This window comes from Oscarella lobularis, chromosome 6 (genome assembly GCF_947507565.1).
Source record: "Oscarella lobularis chromosome 6, ooOscLobu1.1, whole genome shotgun sequence".
In the NCBI taxonomy this organism is placed as follows: Eukaryota; Metazoa; Porifera; class Homoscleromorpha; order Homosclerophorida; family Oscarellidae; genus Oscarella; species Oscarella lobularis.
In genome coordinates, this window is record NC_089180.1 from 243,801 (window position 1) to 263,988 (window position 20,188).

The 20,188-nt window shown below is 50.0% G+C and overlaps 5 protein-coding genes, 1 long non-coding RNA gene and 1 pseudogene across 7 annotated transcripts; 2 read left to right on the top strand and 5 right to left on the bottom strand.

Moving 5' to 3' along the window:
- Window positions 1-94: 94 nt before the first annotated feature.
- On the top strand, window positions 95-5,358 carry LOC136188362 (multiple epidermal growth factor-like domains protein 11). The gene is made up of 14 exons (XM_065976112.1): window positions 95-171; window positions 237-340; window positions 398-493; window positions 569-818; window positions 870-993; window positions 1,040-1,176; window positions 1,226-1,749; window positions 1,801-1,879; window positions 1,932-4,214; window positions 4,270-4,532; window positions 4,586-4,699; window positions 4,754-4,900; window positions 4,960-5,053; window positions 5,108-5,358. Exons 1-14 carry the CDS (start codon window positions 95-97, stop codon window positions 5,193-5,195), a joined length of 4,380 nt encoding a protein of 1,459 aa, XP_065832184.1. The 3' UTR covers window positions 5,196-5,358.
- A 152-nt stretch (window positions 5,359-5,510) lies between these two features.
- On the top strand, window positions 5,511-7,073 carry LOC136188529 (uncharacterized). Its single transcript, XR_010670222.1, has 6 exons — window positions 5,511-5,884; window positions 5,934-5,996; window positions 6,052-6,082; window positions 6,131-6,210; window positions 6,270-6,566; window positions 6,628-7,073. It is a non-coding gene; the product is annotated as an uncharacterized lncRNA (long non-coding RNA).
- A 250-nt stretch (window positions 7,074-7,323) lies between these two features.
- On the bottom strand, window positions 7,324-8,780 carry LOC136188527 (uncharacterized). 2 transcript variants are annotated; one of them, XR_010670221.1, is made up of 4 exons: window positions 8,362-8,780; window positions 7,795-8,296; window positions 7,550-7,734; window positions 7,325-7,499 (listed from the first exon to the last, which is right to left on the bottom strand). XR_010670221.1 is itself a non-coding variant. In XM_065976257.1 (3 exons), exons 1-2 carry the CDS (start codon window positions 8,677-8,679, stop codon window positions 7,811-7,813), a joined length of 804 nt encoding a protein of 267 aa, XP_065832329.1. In that variant the 5' UTR covers window positions 8,680-8,780; the 3' UTR covers window positions 7,324-7,734; window positions 7,795-7,810. The 2 variants fall into 2 exon arrangements, 1 of the variants encoding a protein (XP_065832329.1); XM_065976257.1 differs by having other exon boundaries at window positions 7,324-7,734.
- A 3-nt stretch (window positions 8,781-8,783) lies between these two features.
- LOC136188363 (signal peptide, CUB and EGF-like domain-containing protein 1) lies at window positions 8,784-9,568 on the bottom strand. Its single transcript, XM_065976113.1, has 3 exons — window positions 9,544-9,568; window positions 9,300-9,502; window positions 8,784-9,263 (listed from the first exon to the last, which is right to left on the bottom strand). Exons 1-3 carry the CDS (start codon window positions 9,566-9,568, stop codon window positions 8,784-8,786), a joined length of 708 nt encoding a protein of 235 aa, XP_065832185.1.
- A 110-nt stretch (window positions 9,569-9,678) lies between these two features.
- LOC136188525 (multiple epidermal growth factor-like domains protein 10 pseudogene) lies at window positions 9,679-11,664 on the bottom strand (annotated as a pseudogene).
- Window positions 11,665-11,779: 115 nt separating this feature from the next.
- LOC136188528 (multiple epidermal growth factor-like domains protein 10) lies at window positions 11,780-16,713 on the bottom strand. Its single transcript, XM_065976258.1, is given in 16 exon segments — window positions 11,780-12,560; window positions 12,611-12,739; window positions 12,798-12,926; window positions 12,977-13,105; window positions 13,156-14,052; window positions 14,108-14,387; window positions 14,439-14,637; window positions 14,698-14,889; window positions 14,955-15,163; window positions 15,220-15,450; window positions 15,576-15,690; window positions 15,748-16,085; window positions 16,136-16,242; window positions 16,300-16,409; window positions 16,458-16,580; window positions 16,642-16,713. Coding segments are annotated over 5 exon segments (1,800 nt in total). The 5' UTR covers window positions 13,799-14,052; window positions 14,108-14,387; window positions 14,439-14,637; window positions 14,698-14,889; window positions 14,955-15,163; window positions 15,220-15,450; window positions 15,576-15,690; window positions 15,748-16,085; window positions 16,136-16,242; window positions 16,300-16,409; window positions 16,458-16,580; window positions 16,642-16,713; the 3' UTR covers window positions 11,780-11,790.
- A 1,673-nt stretch (window positions 16,714-18,386) lies between these two features.
- LOC136188040 (adhesion G protein-coupled receptor L4-like) lies at window positions 18,387-20,147 on the bottom strand. Its single transcript, XM_065975765.1, has 11 exons — window positions 20,026-20,147; window positions 19,872-19,961; window positions 19,690-19,813; window positions 19,521-19,636; window positions 19,363-19,465; window positions 19,151-19,310; window positions 19,025-19,094; window positions 18,913-18,973; window positions 18,786-18,865; window positions 18,668-18,737; window positions 18,387-18,613 (listed from the first exon to the last, which is right to left on the bottom strand). Exons 1-11 carry the CDS (start codon window positions 20,139-20,141, stop codon window positions 18,527-18,529), a joined length of 1,077 nt encoding a protein of 358 aa, XP_065831837.1. The 5' UTR covers window positions 20,142-20,147; the 3' UTR covers window positions 18,387-18,526.
- Window positions 20,148-20,188: the final 41 nt, after the last annotated feature.

Genomic DNA, 20,188 nt, shown 5'->3' on the forward strand with positions numbered 1-20,188 from the left:
CGCCAAACGTGTGCGCGTACGCTGCGACGTAAGAACTCAAGCAAGTCGCTCGTTTTCTGGCATGATCGCGAACGTATAGTTATTAGTTTAGCAGATGACTGTCGTTTCGTATGCGGACACATACAAGACGGGCTGCGGATTTTTGGGCTGGTCGAGGTGTACTCGATACAGGTGACGCATCGCGTTGTTGCGATTTGTGACGTGGGCGTATTTACGTTCCTCTTTCCCGTTATTAGACGAGCGTATAAAAGAGAACTCAAGACGTTCTACAAAACGACGTATTTTACTGCCTACCGATGCTGTAGCGGTTGGCGGGAAATGAATGGACAATGCATTATACGTGAGAGGAGGAAGCGCGTAGATATAGGGCCTTTCTTTATTTATTTATTTCGTGCAGCTATATGTAATCAAGCGTGTCAAAACGGAGGCGCATGCATGAAACCTAACACTTGCTCATGTGCATCTGGCTGGGGAGGACCTAAGTGCAGTGTCGGTAAGATTGTGTTGTTACTGACACAACCATGTTCCGGTTACATATTTATCTTTTCTATGTTTTCTCTTTCCGTAGCCTGTGTCCACTCGTATGGACCTGGCTGCACTCTTCCGTGTAACTGTGTCAATCACGGACAGTGTAGTCGATACACGGGAGCGTGCACGTGTACTGCTCCAGGATTTTTTGGTATTTACTGCGAACGATCGTGCAATTTTGGATTTTACGGCGTGAATTGCGCGAAAAAGTGCGACTACTGCACTAATGGAGCTGGCTGCGATTCAATCACCGGATCGTGTCAGTGTTTAGCCGGTTACAAAGGAACATAGTAAAGAATGCCATCTTGTTTATATATTTTGATATATCGTTGTTTCTAAAGTTGTCAGGAAACGTGCTTGCCTGGCACGTATGGTCCTGGCTGTACAAAGTCGTGTGCCTGCAAAAATTCTCGCGGGGCCTGCGATAGCAAAACGGGCGTGTGTCCATGCCTACCTGGATGGAAGGTAAAGAGGTTGCGTGAGAACGTGATTGAGTTAATTGCGTTCGAAGGGAAATCTATGTAACGTTAAATGCGACGCTGGATCATTTGGCCAGGATTGCTCGAGTGCGTGCACGTGTCTCAACGGAGCGACGTGTGACCACGTTAGAGGAGATTGTACGTGTGCTCCGGGTTTTGAAGGGAAAAGGTGAATTTAGATCATTCAAAGTAGCAATTAGAAGCAAGACGTCTTTTAGATGTGAAAATCTCTGTCAGTCTGGCCGTTATGGATTGAATTGTCAAGGCACCTGCAGATGCCAAAATAACGCCACGTGTTCTCACACCGACGGTTCTTGCCATTGCACAGCTGGATGGAGAGGAGAACTATGTGACCAGCAGTGTGCAAACAATATGTTTGGCCAAAACTGTCTATCATCCTGCACATGCCAAAATAACGCCACGTGCAATCCGTTCACAGGCAACTGCAAGTGTCCAGCTGGCTTCAGAGGTAACGATTGTCAGCTGGGATGCTCGCCGGGAACGTATGGTCCTCACTGTACGTCAAAGTGCTCGTGTCATCGAAATGCAGCTTGTTCTCCTATTGACGGGACCTGTGATTGTCCTGCTGGGTATATGGGCTATTGCAATCAGACGTGTCCGGCAAACTTTTATGGATACCAGTGTGCCAAGTCATGTCAGTGCCGTAATGGAGGCATCTGTGATCCCGTCAATGGAACCTGTTCGTGCATCAGATTCTGGGTGGGAAAGTATTGCGAGAAACGTAAGGAGGGTTAGTGCCGTTTCTTAAATGTACTATTGTTGGTGCATGTAGCTTGTCCTGATTGGACGTATGATCCTTATAAGAGTAGCTGTTCAAAGAAGTGCAACTGCCTTAGAAATCAATCTAGAAGGTACGTGAAATGCATGACAGGCTAATTGTCTTATTACAATATCTCTCTCTAGCTGTGACGGTATGAGCGGACGTTGCTGGTGCGCTATTGGCTGGGCAGGAGAACACTGCCAATATCCCTGTCCAGATTACACGTATGGCTTTGACTGCAAGTCTAAGTGTCAGTGCCAAAACAATGCTCATTGTGATCCTGTTGATGGAACTTGCACGTGCGCCGATGGATACAATGGCACATTGTGTGAAAATCAGTGCCCTGCGGGAACGTATGGAAAACTGTGTAAGTTCAAGTGCTCCTGTGTCAACAGTGGACGATGCTCGCACGTCGATGGTACGTGTCATTGTCCAGCTGGATGGAAAGGAAAAATTTGTTCAGAAAGATGCTCCAACTCTACATATGGAAAACACTGTCAAGAAACTTGTAAATGTCAAAACGGAGCAACGTGCAATCCGGTCAATGGAAGCTGCACATGTACAGATGGCTACAAAGGAGCAACGTGTGAATCTACGTGCTCCGGGGGCACGTATGGACCACGCTGCTCAAAGACTTGTGATTGCGTCAATGCACGCTCGTGTGATCACGTAACGGGAGAATGCTCCTGTCTTCCTGGCTGGAAGGGCAGGCGTTGCCACAAGATGTGCAGTCTGGGAAAGTACGGGCAGGATTGTCTACAGAGCTGCCTGTGCGAGAACGATGCGATGTGCAATCCAATCGACGGGTCTTGTGTCTGCACGACCGGGTGGATTGGAACGTACTGCAATGAGACGTGTCCAGATCGAACCTACGGCTACCAATGTCGGGAAACATGCAATTCATCGTGCCCCGAGGGGCACTGCTATGCAGACACTGGCCGTTGCTCTTGTCCTAAAGGATTTGCTAGGCCCAACTGCAACGAGACGTGCTCACCGGGACGCTACGGATTTCTGTGTCGTCCGTGTCTGTGTCAAAACGGCGCAGCTTGTGAGCCCTTTAATGGAACGTGTAGTTGTTCAGCAGGATACTTGGGGACTCACTGCGAGAAGAGGTGTCCTGCCGGTTATTACGGACAAAACTGCACTTCCCAGTGCTTAGACCGCCAGTGCAAGTTTCCCTCCTGTAACCACGTCACCGGAAAGTGCGCGTGTCCTTCAGGATGGACGGGAGACTATTGTGACATAAGATGCCCTAATGGATCGTATGGGCCCGACTGCGTTCACAAGTGCGAATGTTTGAACACTTCAACGTCGTCGATTTGCGATCGCGAGACCGGTCAATGCCCTTGTCGAGATGGCTATACCGGACGTGATTGCCGATCCAAGTGTCTCCAAGGATACTATGGAAAAGAATGCAAATCTTCATGTACCTGCAAGGCGGACTCAACGTGGGCGTGCGATCACGCTAACGGGACGTGCAGCTGTCTTCCTGGCTATGCTGGTGATAACTGCGAGAAAAAGTGTCCGCCGGGAACGTTTGGCGCTAATTGTTCGAAATCATGCAGCGCATGTAATCGGGACAATACCGAAAGCCAGGTGTGCAATCCCTTCGATGGAGCTTGTTTGTGCAGACCTGGATATAAAGATGGAAACTGCGACGAGATGTGTATTAAGGGAGACTACGGGCTCCACTGCGCCCAGGAGTGTACGTGTGACCGATCTCATACTAAGGACTGTTCACGAGATGAAGGAATCTGCGAATGCCAGCCAGGCTATATAGGAGCTAATTGCGACCGACGTTGCTCGGTTGGTTACTATGGAGATGGGTGCAAGTTAGAATGCAAGTGTAATATTGCCGGACTTGCTGGATGCAGTCCAGCAAGCGGAGAATGCGAGTGTAAACCTGGTTGGTTGGGGGACAGGTGCGAGGATAGATGCCCTGAAAGAAAGTATGGAGCGAAGTGCAAAGAATGCGACTGCCGCTGGGCAGTTTATGGCTCTTCCACGCACGCCAAAGATTGCCTTCTTTCAAACGGAACCTGCATTTGTTTTGAAAATTTTGTCGGGAAACGATGCGAGGGCCTCGTCGGTTCTTTCCAGAAAGGCACTGGTATGTGGCTGTACGTTATCATAGGCGTGCCGTCCTTCGTTGTTTTGGCCGTCGTCATGATTTTGGTTGTCTGCTGCTGTTGCGTGCGGAAGCGGAAAAAGAAAACGTCGGACACCTACGCTCCCCAATCGCATCGAGAGACAGTGACGTGTCATAAAGATAAAAAGAACAAACATGAATATGCGACGGTTAGCACGGGTAGCACATCGATTAACAAAGGCGAGCCCGAGGAGGTGATTTATGAGGATATTCCTGGACCACCGTTACCATTACCGCCGCCGCCGCCGCCGCCGTCACCGGCCACCGGCTCTGACGAGTAAGAGTCACTAGTATTAGAACCTATTAGTTTCTATTCCCCTTTCCTTTCGCAGTTCGGAATTGTCGCGGAACCCCGTGTACCAGTCTCGCAACGCCGGCGTCCGCGACTCCCCAGACGTGCCGACCGTTACGAGCAACCCCACGTATGGCTTTGTCCAGCGAGTTTCAACCAGTGACGGAGGGTATGAAATGGTTGTCGTCGACCGAAAACGAGTGGAGTCGGTAGCGAGCGAGAGCCGGCAGCATCAGCAGTTAAAGCAACAAGGTGGAATGTACCACACGCTCAGTCGCGAAACTTCTCTTGAAGAAGGCGTCGGTAGGATTTTGATATGTGTACCCAATGTTCTTTTTTTTCTACCACGTCTTTAGAATTGACCAATCCCGGTTATAATTTCTTACTCCATTCTGATTCTCCAAGCATCCGGAAGAAATTGGCTACGAGAGCAAAGGAACTGGACGTCATCAAAGAGCAGCCATCCGCCTGTGAGTCTTATATCCTATTTGCAGCTTTCACAAGTTCACTATCTGCTCGCTTAGGCAATGACACAGACGAAGGCGATTACCTCGCACCGGTGTCAGAGTACGATCGCATTGGCGGCGATACCCCTTTGCCTCGAGAGGAGGAGACTGAGGACACAGGCTACTCAACAGTTGAACCGAGGTCAACTCAGCCGAAGGCTAAACGTAAATGATTGGTCAAACGGGTTTTCTTACTAAATGGTTATCATATGTTTCTGTTGCAGCTGATGATACTGAACCGACGTATGAAGTTCCTGCCGGCAATAATTATGATACTCTTGATCCGAGTAGCCGAAGTAGTAGGAAGGCAGTACCACCGTAAGTTACAGTACAGATTGCCCCTTACACGCGTTTTGATATATGTCCACACAGCGACAGCCTGGTAGACAAGTCGAAGAAGACGACGAAAAAGAAGAAGAAAAACAAGAACACGGAAGCAGAGGATGAACTCGGTACGTGAGTGGGCTTACTACTGCATGCCGCCGCTTTGGTTCAAGTAGGCCTCTTATTTAATTTGTTTGTTTTCTTTGGAATGTCTGTAACCCTATTTAATTAAGTTCTGCCGCGTACGTTTATGAATAAGTACTGTTTTGATTCTTGCTATGGAGACTGTACAGAAAAAAAGTCCGTTATCAGTAGCTGTTTCTAATTTTTTAACACGTAGAAAGGTATTTCGCGCACAAATCTGTTTCTAAAATTTAGCAAAAATTATTTATTGGTTTGCCTTGTACTTTTCTTCGCGGCGCGCTAAGGTCACCGGGCTGTTTCGCGAATAGGCGTCCGTTGATCTCCAGCGTTTCGCGAGACCTTTTAGGCCTACCTGGTGGGCTTGTTTAGTGTTTTGGAGCGATAGATTCGTGATGATTTGCGCTGAACATCGAAGAAGACACCCGCGACCAGTTTCATCCCTTCGAAATTCGATCGATCGAAGCACGCAGCTTCAATCGCTTTTATACCGTACCTCGATCTTAGACAAAACTCCCGGCACGTCCTTGTCTTCTTGTCGCTTCCAGTAGCCTTCTTGTCGCTTCCAGTAGCGAGGAAATGCGAACTTTCACAAGCGCAGGCGAATGGGGAGACCCTGTAGAGAAAAATACTGCGTCTAAACGTTAGATTCCTCTTCAGAATACGAAAAACAAAGAACTTGAAGTAAGTCGACTTCTGGTTTAGCATTCAGCACTTTGCAATGAGAAACTAGGATGCAATTAAGTATCTATTGCCTACCAGTTTGTATGCCAAGGATGCTAGGCCTACAATGAAGGCAAGCGTAACGTCACTGTCCTCTCAGAATATTAAATTAAATTATATTGCTTTAGCATCCTTTTGAAGTGTTTCCTAAAAGAAAAGGTTTTGACACCGCATTGCCTGTGTTGTGGATCAATTTTTTCTCTATAGAAGCTTTGTTTGGTCCTGATGGTCGACCCAAAGCAGCAGGATTCTATACTGGATCGCCCTCTTATGAAGATTTTATTTATGTATGGGACGGTGATTGTTGTGTCTAGAAGTGTTGCGAGGAGGGGCACGTTTTTTTCAGGATCTCAATAAGCAGCAGAGTCTAATTGAGAAAGCAAGCCAGTCAACGAGCAATTGGAGAGAACGGGAATTGCGCTACCGTCTCTCATTGACGCAATGAATCGACCTAAAGTCATTGTCCTGTATCGACGCAGTCTCCTCGAAACGTTCGTTTCATTGGAAAGCGGATGATTGGCAGAACATGAAAAGTTTTGCCAAGGAGCTTATTAGAGCAGACTGGGCAATATTTGAAATGAAAGAAAATCGTTTACGTGCCGTCGGATCGTTACACTGCATCGCTATAACCGACGAGGGAAAGGTAAGCATGTAATATAAAAGACGTACTCGACTGCAAAAAAACGCCGACCTTCTCTACCAAGGCCTATTCTTGGGGCAGAAACGATCACGGTAGCAGACGAAGAGCTCATGGTTTCGCTTCAGAGGCACGTCGCGCGACTCAAAGTTTGACACGAAACATATCGATTTTAGGAAACCTGGTGAGCTCCTTTTCTTTCTCTGAGACGAAATTTATTTTAGGAAATTGATAAACATCATGATTTGAGTAGTTGAAGAACAAACCGGTGAAAAATTTACAAGGAGACGAGTTTGCGACTTCATCCGGTACCGCTATTGATTTCAATTCCAATCTCGATGACGTCATCTGTTTCATTACGGATTTATCACAATATCAATTGACATGATTTCAGCTGACGATGGATCAACGTTGCTCCGTACGTTTCGGACGCTCAGCGCAATGACGGATCAGCGACGAAGGGCATCCGGGTTATTAAATATATTATTATTTTTGATTCGAAGGATTGGAGGCGGCGACTCGAGTCGTCAAGATCAATTCGACGGCTCTTTTCACTCACTGGGAATAACGTGCCGGAATTATATACAAAATGGAATTCAAGTGTAAGGAAGGTTGTACGTGTCTCTATTGGGGGCTAAATGTTCTTTTTTAGGTCCGGGGTCCTGAGCATGACCCCTTGATCAAAAACTGCTCCGCCGGGGTCCTGGGCAAGACCCCGTCATCAAAAACTGCCTTTGCATGAGAGGAGAGCATGTGTAAGTTTTATAGATTTATTTAATAAAATATCTGTCCCTCCCCTTTTGTCTACGAGCAGTTTTTGATTCGCGGGGTCATGCTCAGGACCCCGAAGCAGTTTTTGATATCTGATACGGGGTCATGCTCAGGACCCCGTAGTGAGCAGTTTTTTTATGACTGGGGTCATGCCCAGGACCCCAACTCCTAAGAAAAAAGTTTTTAAAACCTATGTACAAAAGTATACATATGCTTACCTAGTTGTTGTTGAGCTGCAATTCACATAAAATGACCCACGTGCGCTAAGGTACCATGCACTATAAAAAGAATGCTGAAAAGTTTCCGTTTCGCGAAGAAGTTCCGTCGATGAGGCAAGAGAATGACCTATGCTACTCCGCGCCGCTAAATTACCAGTCGTCTCCTTCTCGATCCACAACAAAACCTTAGGAGAAGAAGAAGAAGACCAATATAGATTGGCACCGAGAACTTTCTCGATTCTCACCTGCTGCACTTCCTCTTCAAAATCCTTCACGCCCACCAGCTGCTTCATCTTCAACGCCCACTCGCCTTCCGCCGCATCGCGTACGCGCTGATAGCGCACCATCAACTGCTCGACGGCTTGAACGCTGGCAACGCGCTCCTGACGACGCACCTCGTCGACGATTTTTCCCAGGCGATCGTTCAGCGCGACGTCGTCGTGATAAAACACCGTCGACATTTCGAGTCGACTCGTTCGCTCGGCCATCGCCGCGGAGACGTTCGTCCACGCGTTTTCCAAGCGTTGGTGTCGTTCGATGCACGGTCCCCCCAACTTCCGTTGGGAGAGCGCAGCGCTCGCGAAGAATTTGCGCCGTGTCGATCAGTTGGAGACCGCTTTCGTGCGTCGCCGAGACGAAGTCGCCGTGCTCTTGTTGGAGATCGTGCGCCGCTTGTTCGCCGCACTTGTCGATGTCTGATTGGCTCGCGAGAACGAGATCAGATGCCTTCAAAAGCCAGTCGATGATCTTGAAGAGAGAAGAGAAACACAAGAATAACACCGGAAGTATTGGCCTAAAGATTACTACTGTACCTTATCTGTGTCTTGCTCGCAGCTTCCCAACTGGAGAAAACGTTCCAATTTATTCTGCTTTCCCTTCACCATAGCCCTGCACTGATCTCTCTTATCGACCAACTGACCCGTGACGGACATAAAATGCTTTGTCGTCTGCCGAAAGAGATCGCCGAAGTGACGTCGTTGCATGCTTCCCTCGCTCATCTCTTGACTCTGTAGCAAATCCATGAGACCTTCGCTTATGCCGTGCATGTGATCCAACATATCGTCGACTTCCTCCAATCTGAATCGTCCCAATAAATGTTCGGCGGCTTCGTCGTCGTCGCAGCCGTCCATGAGTTCGTCCAAGCGAGTCTCAATCTAAAAAATAATATTTATTAGTGTAGCTTCCGTTGTTATTGTGACAAGCGTGACTGCATCCGCCGTTCTGGACGGCACATTCATCGAGTCGTATCCATGGGATCGACGAAACATCCGGTGTGGCAACCGCATAAATAACGGCCATACGTATTCGTACACGTCTGATCGCAACCCCCGCGATTCGGCTCCATGCATTCGTCTCGATCGACGCAACGCGAAGCGTCGTTCGGATCCGGTTCGAATCCTTCGCGACAACGACACGCGTGACAGTCGTGTTCGCGGAAACCGTTCATGACGCCGCATTCGTTGACGTCCGTGCAATTGTTTCCGGAGCCGGTGAATCCGGACGAACAGGCGCAAATAAAACCGCCGATTTCGTTGATGCAAATTTGCTGGCAGCCGCCGTTCGTCACGTCGCATTCATTGACGTCAATACATCGTTTATCATCAGTCGGATCCACGTGGAAACCGGGACGGCAACCGCATGCAAATCCCGCCGTATTGATGCAAATTTGATTGCAATTCGATTGATTTGTCAGGCATTCGTTGACGTCGTCGCACTGGTACCAGTCAATAGGTCGCGTTCACCGCGTAACCATCGCGACACTCGGATAACCCGGTTGTTTGTTAACGCACGTGTGAGCGCAGCCTCCGTTGCTGAAGAAGCACTCGCTCTTGTCGATGCATTGGCTTGGATTGCGCGGATTGGGGAAGAATTCGTCGGTGCAGCGGCACTCGTAAGAGCCGTTTAGATTGACGCACTGCTGCTGACAATTTCCGTTATTGAACTGGCATTCATCTTGATCAATGCAAAGAGTATCGTCGTAACCGAGGAAACACTCGCAGAACGCCTGTCCAAACACATTGGTGCACAATTGCTCGCATCCGCCGTTATTCACAGCACACGGTCCGGAAGGAACGACTTGGCACGTGATCCGGTCGGAGGCGAGACTTTTTCCAAACGTACACGAGCACAAAAACGTTCCCTGGCGATTCGTGCAGCGCTCGTCGCACGGACCCGTTCCGTTGTTCGCCGCGCACTTATCAATGTCCTTACAAGTTGAACCGTCGACTGGATCGAGCGTATATCCGGTTGGACAGCTGCAGCTAAACGAGCCCGGTAAGTTTGTACACGTTCCTTGACAGGGGCTCTGAAGCAAGCACTCGTCGATATCCTGACACGTAAATCCGAGTGGATCGAGTTGATAGCCACCCGGGCAATCGCACGAATAGGATCCCACGTTGTTGACGCACGTGTGGCTGCATTGGTGAGCGCCGTTCGTGCATTCGTGGCCGCACGTGGGCCCGGAGAATCCCGATGGACACGAACACGCGCCGTCCGTGTGACGACAAATGCCGTTGTTGACGCATACGGCAATTTTCGCCGTATTTTCCTATTGGACACGTTTGCTCGCAGTTCACCCCGATGAAACCGGGACGGCACGTGCATTTTCCGTCCACGTGCGAGCACGTAGCGTTGTTTTGGCACGTACACTTCGACAGGCAATTCAAACCGTAATTTCCCTGAGGACATCGCGTCTCGCAGAACTGCCCCATGTAACCGGGAAGGCAAGTGCACGTCCCGTCGACGTGATCGCACGTAGCGCCGTTCTGGCAAAGACATACTTCGCCGCAGTTGAGACCGTACGTTCCGCTGGGACAACGAATATCGCAATCGTCGCCGGCGAACCCTGGCGTACACGTACACTCGCCCGTGACGGCGTTGCATGCGCCGCCGTTCTGGCACGTGCAATCGAAAATGCAATCAGGACCGTGCTTATCCGCTGGACAGGTTTCATTGCACGTGGCCCCAGTAAAACCGGCTGTACACGTGCAGGAGCCGTCTTCGTGATCGCACGCGGCGCCGTTGAGGCAGACGCAAGGAAACGCGCAATCGTGACCAAATGTCCCGTTTGCACACTCGTCGTCGCATCGCACACCGCGATAACCCGGCGTGCAGATGCAGTCTCCCGTCACGTGATGACAATCAGCGCCGTTGTCGCAGTCGCACGTTGAGCCGCAGTCGTCGCCGAATTTTCCAACGGGGCACTTTGCCTCGCAATTCTTTCCCGTATATCCGTCAGCGCAATCGCAGAAACCGTCCGTTTTTCGGCATTGGGCCCCGTTTACGCACGTCCAATTGTGTACGCAATTGATGCCATACGTTCCGTCGGGGCACTCCGTTTCGCACGTATCGCCTTGGTAACCGGCCGTGCAAGTACAACTTCCGCCCACGTGGCTGCATGTGGCTCCGTTGAAACACGTGCAATTTTGCGCGCACGCGTCTCCGAACGTTCCCTCGAGACAACGCTGGTCGCACAGCGCTCCAACGTAGCCTGGATCGCAGGTACAGCTTCCGTCCACGTGATCGCAGTCTTCATTCTGACATTGACAGTCATTTCCGCAGTTTTTCCCATACTTTCCTTCTGGGCATTTTTCCGAGCACGTGACACCTTGGTAGCCGTCTGTACACGTGCAGGTTCCTGTGACGTGATCGCAAGCGGCGCCGTTTTGACAGAGACAGTTTGTGGTACAATCTTGGCCAAATTTATTCGGAGGGCATTGCGTGTCGCAAAACTTTGCCGATCCATCCGGGGGAACACGTGCAATTGCCGTTGTGGTGATCGCAATCAGCGCCGTTTTGATAGAGACACGTAGAGACGCAGTCTTTGCCGAAGAATCCGACGTCACACGGAGTGTCACAATACTGTCCTTTATAACCCGGATCACAGTCACACGTGCCGTCAACGTGATGACATTGTCCCTGCACACACTTGCAGTCCATCGCGCAGTTGAGCCCGTATTTTCCCGCTGGACATTTCGCGTCGCAATCGCGACCCATCCAGCCTGCCGTGCAGGTGCACGCCCCCGTCACGCCCCCGTCACGCCCCCGTCACGTGATGACAAGAAGCGCCGTTCTGGTACGTGCATACGGAACCGCAATTGGCGCCGTACGTTCCGTTGGGACATTGATTTTCGCAGAAAGTGCCCATATAACCGGGCGTACACGTGCACGAGCCGTCCACGTGATCGCAAGTGGCGTTTTGACACTGACATGTTTCGGAACAGTTTTGCCCATACGTTCCACTAGAACACTGGGTATCGCAGATAGCTCCCGTATAACCAGGTGCTGCACGCTCCTGTCACGTGATTGCACTTCGCTCCATTCTTGCACTGGCACGGATTCTGACAGTCTTTTCCGAAGAAATTTGAGCTGCACTTGGCCTCGCAATTCGCGCCTGTGTAGCCATCCGGGCAATCGAAATCTCCGCTTTGATGATGACACTGTCCTCCGTTCTGACACGTGCACGTACTGCTACAATTGAAGCCAAAACTTCCGCTGCATTTTTGGTCGCACAACACTCCCGTATATCCGACGTCACACGTGCAGGATCCCCTCATAGCGTTGCAAGTGCCGTTAACGCACAAACAATCGTACGCGCAATTGGGACCGTAGTTTCCTTCAGCGCAGGGTTGATCGCAATCAACGCCCTCAAAGCCGGCATTGCAATAGCAAGAGCCGTTCTTTGAGTCGCATCTTCCGTTCACGCACGTGCACTCGTTCTCGCAATTTTGTCCGTAATGAGTCGAATTGCATGGCTGTCCGCAATCGGAGCCCTCGAAGCCCGGTACGCACGTGCATGAGCCGTCCACGTGGTCGCAAGTCGCGCCGTTTTTGCAGGTGCAGATTTGCTGGCATTCGTCGCCGTACGTGCCGTCTGGGAACTCTTTCGAGCAGTCGACGTCCGTGTAGCCCGGCGCACAATCACAGTTACCCGTGACGTGATGACAGTCGCCGTTATTGAGGCAGGAACACACTTGGTTGCAGTCCTGTCCCTACGTATTCAACGGACATTCTAATAGTAATATTAAATACATTTATTATTTATTAAATTATTTATTTTACCGTTTTCACAGAGGTTTCCGGTGTAGCCTGGAGCGCACGTACATTGACCATTCACGTGATTACACTGAGCCCCGTTTTGACACAGGCACGTTTCCCCACAGTCAGCCCCATACATACCAGGAGGACACACTAGAATGAACATTGTCTAATTTTTCTTTAATTGAATAAGAGTCGTGGTGGGTCTTACTGTTTTCACACAAGGTGCCGTTGAATCCATCTTTGCACGCGCAACCGCCATCCACGTGGTGGCAAGTAGCATCGTTTTGACACTGACATTTCGCCGTGCAATTCTGCCCATACGTCCCTTTAGGGCACTCTACAGAAACACAAAATTAAATAAATTAATCAACTAGATAATGAACGTACTCTGTGAGCAGTCGACGCCTTGGAATCCCGGTGTGCATGTACAGAATCCGTCAACGTGATTACAATCAGCCTGGTTTTGACACTGACACGTCTGATTGCAATTTGTTCCATACGTAGGGAAGGGACACACTAAAAATAAGAAATAGACATTGATAAATGAAAGCGCTTCTATTTCTTACTCGTTCCGCAGTCATTTCCTGTCCAGCCGGCCGTGCAGCGGAACGATCCCGTCACGTGATCGCAGACGGCGCCGTTTTTACAGTCGCACGTTTGAGCGCAGTTTAGGCCGAACGTTGGTGCCGGGCAAGACTGACTGCAATCATTTCCCGTTCATCCAGCGGTGCACGTGCACGTGCCGTCAACGTGACTGCAGGCGGCGCCGCCGTTTTGGCATGCACACGGGCTCGTGCAATCCTGTCCGAAGAAACCGCTAGGGCACATGTCTTGGCAGAGATTTCCGACGTATCCTGGCTTGCACGTGCAATCGCCGTTCGTCTTGTCGCAATCAGCTCCATTCTGACATCCGCAAGGAGTCGTGCAGTCGCCATAGAAACCAGCGGGGCAAGGATCCGAGCAATTGGCGTTCGTGTAGCCAGGAGCGCAGGTGCAAGTTCCCAGGACGTGATGGCACGTGGCACCGTTCTGACATGGACAGAGGAAAGCGCAGTCTTGCCCATAATGAAGGCTATCGCATCGATTTTGGCAATTTTGTCCGGTGTAGCCCGGCTTGCAGGCGCAACTTCCATCGACGTGATTACACGTGCCACCGTTTTGGCACGTGCAGGGATTAGCGCAGTCTTTTCCCCACGTGTTCATGCACATTTGATCGCACCGGTCGCCCGTGTAGCCCGGCTCGCAGTCACAAACTCCCGTCACGTGGTGACAGGAGAGAGAATGAATGCAGTCGCACACTTGGCCACAATTGTCTCCATATCGATCTGGGGGACATTTTTGATTGCAGTCTTTGCCGATGTATCCGTCACTGCAGTCACAGTCACCGTCAACGGGATCACATATACCATTTACGCATGTGCAGACACTAGAGCAATTCAGCCCATAAAACCCAATAGGACAACCTGATAAAAACATTATTTATTAATGGACATATATTAGGAAATATATTTATCCTACCTTCACATGTTTTTCTGTCGGATCCCAATCGTTCTCGTTCTCGCGAAGTGGCATGCGGAACGTCGGAACGTCGCTGATGCCGCTAAATCCGCCGCCGCCGCCCGTACATCCGCCGAAGCAAACGCGCGCGGAGTTGGAGGCGGTGGCGTGGGAAGGGGCTTACATGTTCGGCCGTCCGGTTGGAGTTGATATCCATCGGAGCACATGCACACGTAGGAATCGCCGCTCGGTTTGCACGCGTGACTACAGCCGCCTCCATTCGTAAGGCAACCACGGAAACCTGATAAAAATAAATAGAATTTTCGATTAAATAATCATAATTTTTATTTGCCTTTTTCTGCTTGGCGGAGAGGATGTACGACTTCTATTGCGGCTAGTGATTTGAAACCACCTGAAATTCTGACGTCATTTCTTGGTGCAGTGACCCGTTTGGGCGTTCGACGAAGGATGTTGTCTGTCCACCAGACGTATTCTTCAAATTGAGTCAGTCCACATACTTCGCCCACTTCGTTTGTTCCATTGCCAAGTAGCTACAAACACCAGCACGTGACCACCTCAATAAAATAAATAAATAAATAAATAACCCTTACTTGAATATCTGATCCATTCAAATTCGCCACCCATATAGAATTAGTGCCAATGTCGCCCCAGTATAATTTATTGTGTGTGATCGTACGGCGGTCCCGTTTCGAACGACGGCGTCGAGCCTCGTTGACGTACCCAATCCAATCCCCCACTCGCGCTACTGCCCGGGCAAACCGACTCGAAATCGCATCCTCCGCCTTCAAACAAAAGAAAAATCCGATGCACACGCGAGACAAACGATAGAGGGGCGACGAGACATTACTCGGATATCCCAGGGGAGGATACGTGCATAGAAATTCTTTTAGGGTGTGAGGATTGTTGTGGAGCTTCGTATCCGCACAGTCGTCTTCGTCCGAACCGTCGGCGCAGTCGTCGACGCCGTCGCAGCGCGCGAACTCCCAAAATAGCTGATTCGACGAATTGCATTGTAATCGATAAGGATAAAGAAGCCCTGCGAGAAGGAGTCGCTCCCTGAAAAAGAGAAAGGGGACCATTAGCGTTCGATGACGTTCGTACTAGGCGCTGACGTCGCTCGAGGGAAAACATAGGGCGTTCCGACGAATAGTTGCAGCAGGCGCATCGATTTCTTCCTTGGCAGTAGTTGTCGCAGTTCGGCTGGCAGCGACGCGCCGTTCCGCTGCCCGTCCACGCGACGAGACACGACGTCGACGCGTCGCACGCACGAGCGCGCGACGCGCGTCGTTCAGCATCGAAGTTCGCGTAGATGACGTTCCCACCGCAGGCGTAACACGTCAAGCCTAGAAAACAGAAACAATGAGTCTATAGCGGACGTCTCAAAGAGGGGGTAAGGCCTTTTGTAGGCGAAGATAAGCAGGATTTGACGGTAAGCGAAACCGACCAAGTCGTATTCCGTTTTTCTGACCTCGGTCGTGATCGGCGCGGATGAGCGTTGCGCACGAGGCGAGCGCAATTGCAATGCCGAGAGAGAGAGAGAGCTCTCCCAGAGGCAGACCCGAAGTCCCGAACTGCTGACGTCGCTAATGAAACAAAGGATGATCAATCACTTCGCAGGAAGTCGTGTGTGGCCCACTCACGTGCAAAGAGAACGGCCGAAACGAGACGGCGATTTGCGGTCGTGCTTCTAGAGTCCGTACTTAGAAAATCAAGGCGTTTTAATTTTTCCTGCCAGATGAGTCGCAACTGTCCGATCTTCTCGCCGACTTTTTTCACGAACGCTTGAATCTTCGGTTCGCGGCACGGTGACGACGTACTGCAAATAGGCGCGACTCTCCTCGTCGAGAACGCTAGCGCACTTGTCGATTTCCTGGATGACGGGCGCGTGGCCGGCTCGCGCCGAAGCGCACGAATCTTTGCTCGAAAGCGTCCCCGTGTCGACCATTCCCTTCTGAATTTCGTCCATGACGAGGATAAGCTATAGAAATGTTTGCTTTTTTTTGAAGCGAAGTAAAGGGCTCTCTTTACCTGTTTCGATTTTTTTCCGATAGGACTTTGCGTCTTTCGAGAACGGCGGCGGCGAGTCGTCGCCTTGTGCTTGTCGTCCATTTTCTTGACGTCCTGAATTGAAAACTCTAAGACAAAAAAATTAGAAAATAAAAATAATTCCCAAGGTATTAATTTTTCTTCACTTTTCGAATTTCGATCCAGTGAGAGTGATTATATTTGAGGAAGCCAGCCAGATCTTCATTCAGCTGACTCATCTCGATATAACGTCCCAATTTCACCGGAGCCGATAATTCTTTCTCGATTAATTAATTAATTGATTTTATTGCGTAAGTATTCTCACTTCAAATAGCAACTGTCCTTTCTCCTTCTTCAATATCGTATTCGAACGTCTCTTACTCCAAAACCCGGTCGGCTCAAGAATGTAAGGCCTTCTAAGAGCCTGCATGCGCTCTCCCAAAAAATGCTAAAAATTCCACAAAAGTTTATTCTTCTCCCCTCCCTTTTCTTTTTCTCGTTTTTCTCACCTGTAAACCTCGAACGACGAACTTGCAAAACTGCCACGTCTCGTTTCGCGCGTCGATGAGCGCCGAGATCTTGCTGAGAAGAAAAAGAGGGGGCGTGGTCGGTAAACGGGCGCGTGGACCCCGCCTTCGCTTCAAATACCTCGCCAACTTCTTCACATCGTCGAACGTCAAATCGCCCGTTCGACGACCGCCCGGGTGTCCGGGAAACGTTATTAGCCACGCACCGTTCTTGTCGCGATCGCCTAAAACAAATGAAGTGTTACAATGAGCCCTTCTTCCTTTTTCGTTCGCGAAAGGGGTCCCACACGTCGTCGAAAAAATGCGCGTCGCGCGAACGAACGACGAACGCGCGCGTCGCGACGAAAAGTGTAGCGATCGAAGGCGAAAACTTGCCATCCCACGCTCCTAAGGCAATTTCTCTCCGCCTCCGTCTGTCCACGACGCGCGATCGTGTACTTTGCCTCGAGCCCCCCCCCCCCGCGAGTGAAGGAAAGTGGTCGAATTCGCGGATGCTTCGTGTTCTTACCCGTTAGAATGGCCAGACGGGATTGTAGCAGGCCCAGAACGTCGTTCATTCGATTCGATCTGTCTTCAGATCGATCGTTAGCGGGCGAAGGCTTCGTTTTTGCGTTTTTCGAACCGTGAGCGGCGATTGGCGGTCCGCGAGGAGGATCCAATTCGCGACGCGTATCGACACAAGCCTGGCTTACGCGCGCGTGACGTCATGGACGAAGAAAGTTCTCCTACGCGCGCCTCGTCTCGTTGAGCTGCCTCCGCGTGCTCGCATTCTTCAGCCAGCGCCGATCGGCCCACGACCGGCATCCCAGTCGCGTGGGCTTATCCGTGGGACGGTCCGGACGTCGTTTTCTCGTCGAAACGAAGACGAAGTCGATCTCGAAAGCGTCGCGGCGACGAAACGATTCGTATTCGTCGTTCAACCGATTCCGAACAGCGAGGCGGAGTGGAGTCGACTGTGGGGAGCCAATATGCGCTTTCGATTCGAAGGGGACGCCGCCGCGACGCTGACGACGCGATTCTTCGGTTCTCCGCTCGTCAAGGAGCTCGACGAGTCTCGAAACAGATACGAGTCCACTGGATCGACCGAGCTATCAGTGACGGTAAAAAAACAGATATCGTCTCGCTGCGTATCGTTATCGTTGACGTCCTGAACGGTGACGGTCACCGTCGCCGTAGAGCTCAACGACGTCGGCGATCCCTTGTCGCTCGCGCGCACAGTCAGCGTATGAGACGTCGCCGCTTCCCGATCCAACGTCGCACTTACCGTCTGAACTTCGCCGTAGTCGCGTTGATTTTGAATCGACTCGACAGATCGTCGACGAGCGCGTAGACAATTTCGCCTCACGCATATGCAAATATCGGGGAAAGCGATTTTTCGCAATCTTGAAAATAGAGAGTGTTATTTTCAAGACGATAGCTCATAGAGGTCTCCATCACGTGACGTTTGTTATGATCCACTTCCGATTTCCGCATTTCGCGTCGTTCTTGCGATCCAGTGAAAGCTGACCTACTTGAATGGCTGCAGAAGGCCAAACGAGTCGTCTAACCTTCTGCAAGGGTCTTGTCGCACTCTTGTTTCTCCTGCCTTACGTGTGGTTATTCTATCGTCAAATTATTCTCGAAACGCAATCGAAACGGCTCGAGAATCAAGTCAGTTCTCTCGAGTCTATTGGTCAACTCTTCAAGACATAAGGAGGGCAAGGTTGGGCTATGTAATCAATGCATTTTTTTAGATGCTATAAATAGGACGGCTAGGTATTGAATTACGGATGTGTCGTTGCGTCGTTTAACAAGAACATTCGGATTCTGACTAGATGAACTTAAATCCTTCTCGGCCGCGCATCCGCACATCAAACTGAATTTATCCTTAACCATATATAGAACAATTTGTGTGCTTAGGGATTTTGTTTATCGCGTTATCCAGTACACAGAGAAAAGCGAACACTAGTACACCCTACGAAAGTGACTCTTCTCCACGTTATGCAAATACCTGAGGCAGCTGACTCACCTCAATGGCAGTGTTGGCGGAAATCCAAGCCAATGTCTGAGTTGCTAGAATCAGGCCAGTTTTCTTCAGCCTGTGGAATATATCAGACAGGAGTTAAAGAAGGGGAGAATTGACTTACATGAGCCAGGGTCTCATTTGAGACTCTTCACGTGTTCGACAGCAGGCACAGGCGGCAATGAGCCAAATAAAAAAAGCCACCTAGGGAGATATATCTCTATCAGCACTAACGTAAGGTCATATCTCACAAATGAGAGTCCAGCTGTTGGACCAGTAACAATCCACGCGTAATCAATAGAAAGAAAGCAACTAAAATACAATAATTAGAATGCTTTTAAGACGTTCGTCACACAAACGCACAAGCCAGCGTTGCAGCCATAAGAATCATAGACAAAGTAGCTCCACAGTCCAACATAGATAATCACAATTCCTAGAGACAGAAAAACACTTTGCGTAACAAAAGCGAGAATTTTTTCTACTACTGACCCCAAAGTAAGGGAAGGACTAGTTTGAGCCTATGAACGTCGAAACAGGTTCCCATACGACCGACAGCTGCATGACACAACTCGACCGCTTCACCAACAAGCCACAGAAAAGCAGGTAGAACGAATAAGTGAAAACTAATAGCAATTCCCCTGCAAACAGCCTAAGAAAAAAAAAAAGTGACCAAGGCGCTATGCAAAACGATAGCCAGGTACCTGCGACGAAGTGCCATTGATACTGATAGCAAATAAGACGTTGCACGTCAATAGGCAAAGGCAGAGATTTGCGTGGGCGACGGCCAGTTTCGAACGTATGCGTCTACGTAGGCACAGAATAATGGAATTCAAAGATTGAAGCGTTTACGGTCATTTACTTGAAGCAGATGAAGATGAATAGCGAAATCGAAAGAAAGACGGCGGCAATGGCACAGCCCACGTAGACGGCCAATTTCTTGGTGAAATCGAGTTGAGCAGACGGCTGTGAAATTGCCTATAACGCGTTCATTTAGCGAGGGATTGAATAGGTCAAAGGTTGATGCATACCTCTCCGGGTATTACAGTGAAATGAGTCAGGTGGTCACATTGACAAACGACAGTGCCATCTGACTCATATTGCTTCTGCACCTTACAGCCATCACTTGACCAACTGCCACCCATTTGACTAGAGCTAAAAGAAAAGAACCTCTCTTAGTAAATCATCGTAAAAATTTCTTGTATTATCCTACCTAGTTCCATTGACCTCGCCACTTTGAGACGAACCACCATCGATGAAAAACGCCGTGTTGCAAGGGCTTTTCCAGCGCCTCTCGCTCAAGCTGTCGAATAAAAATCCCTGGGTTTGGTTTTCAGGAGACGCGGGTAGTTTGAGATTGTTCTTACCGTCGTTTCGTCGTCGGCGTGCATTTCGGCGTGGAGCTGGCGCATCGGAACGTTTCGCGACGGCGACGGCACCGGAATCGTCGCCCGAGTGGCTGCACGTCGCGAACGAAACGCATCGCGAAATCATCAATGCCCCGGATCCAAGAAGGGAACGCACGCTAAT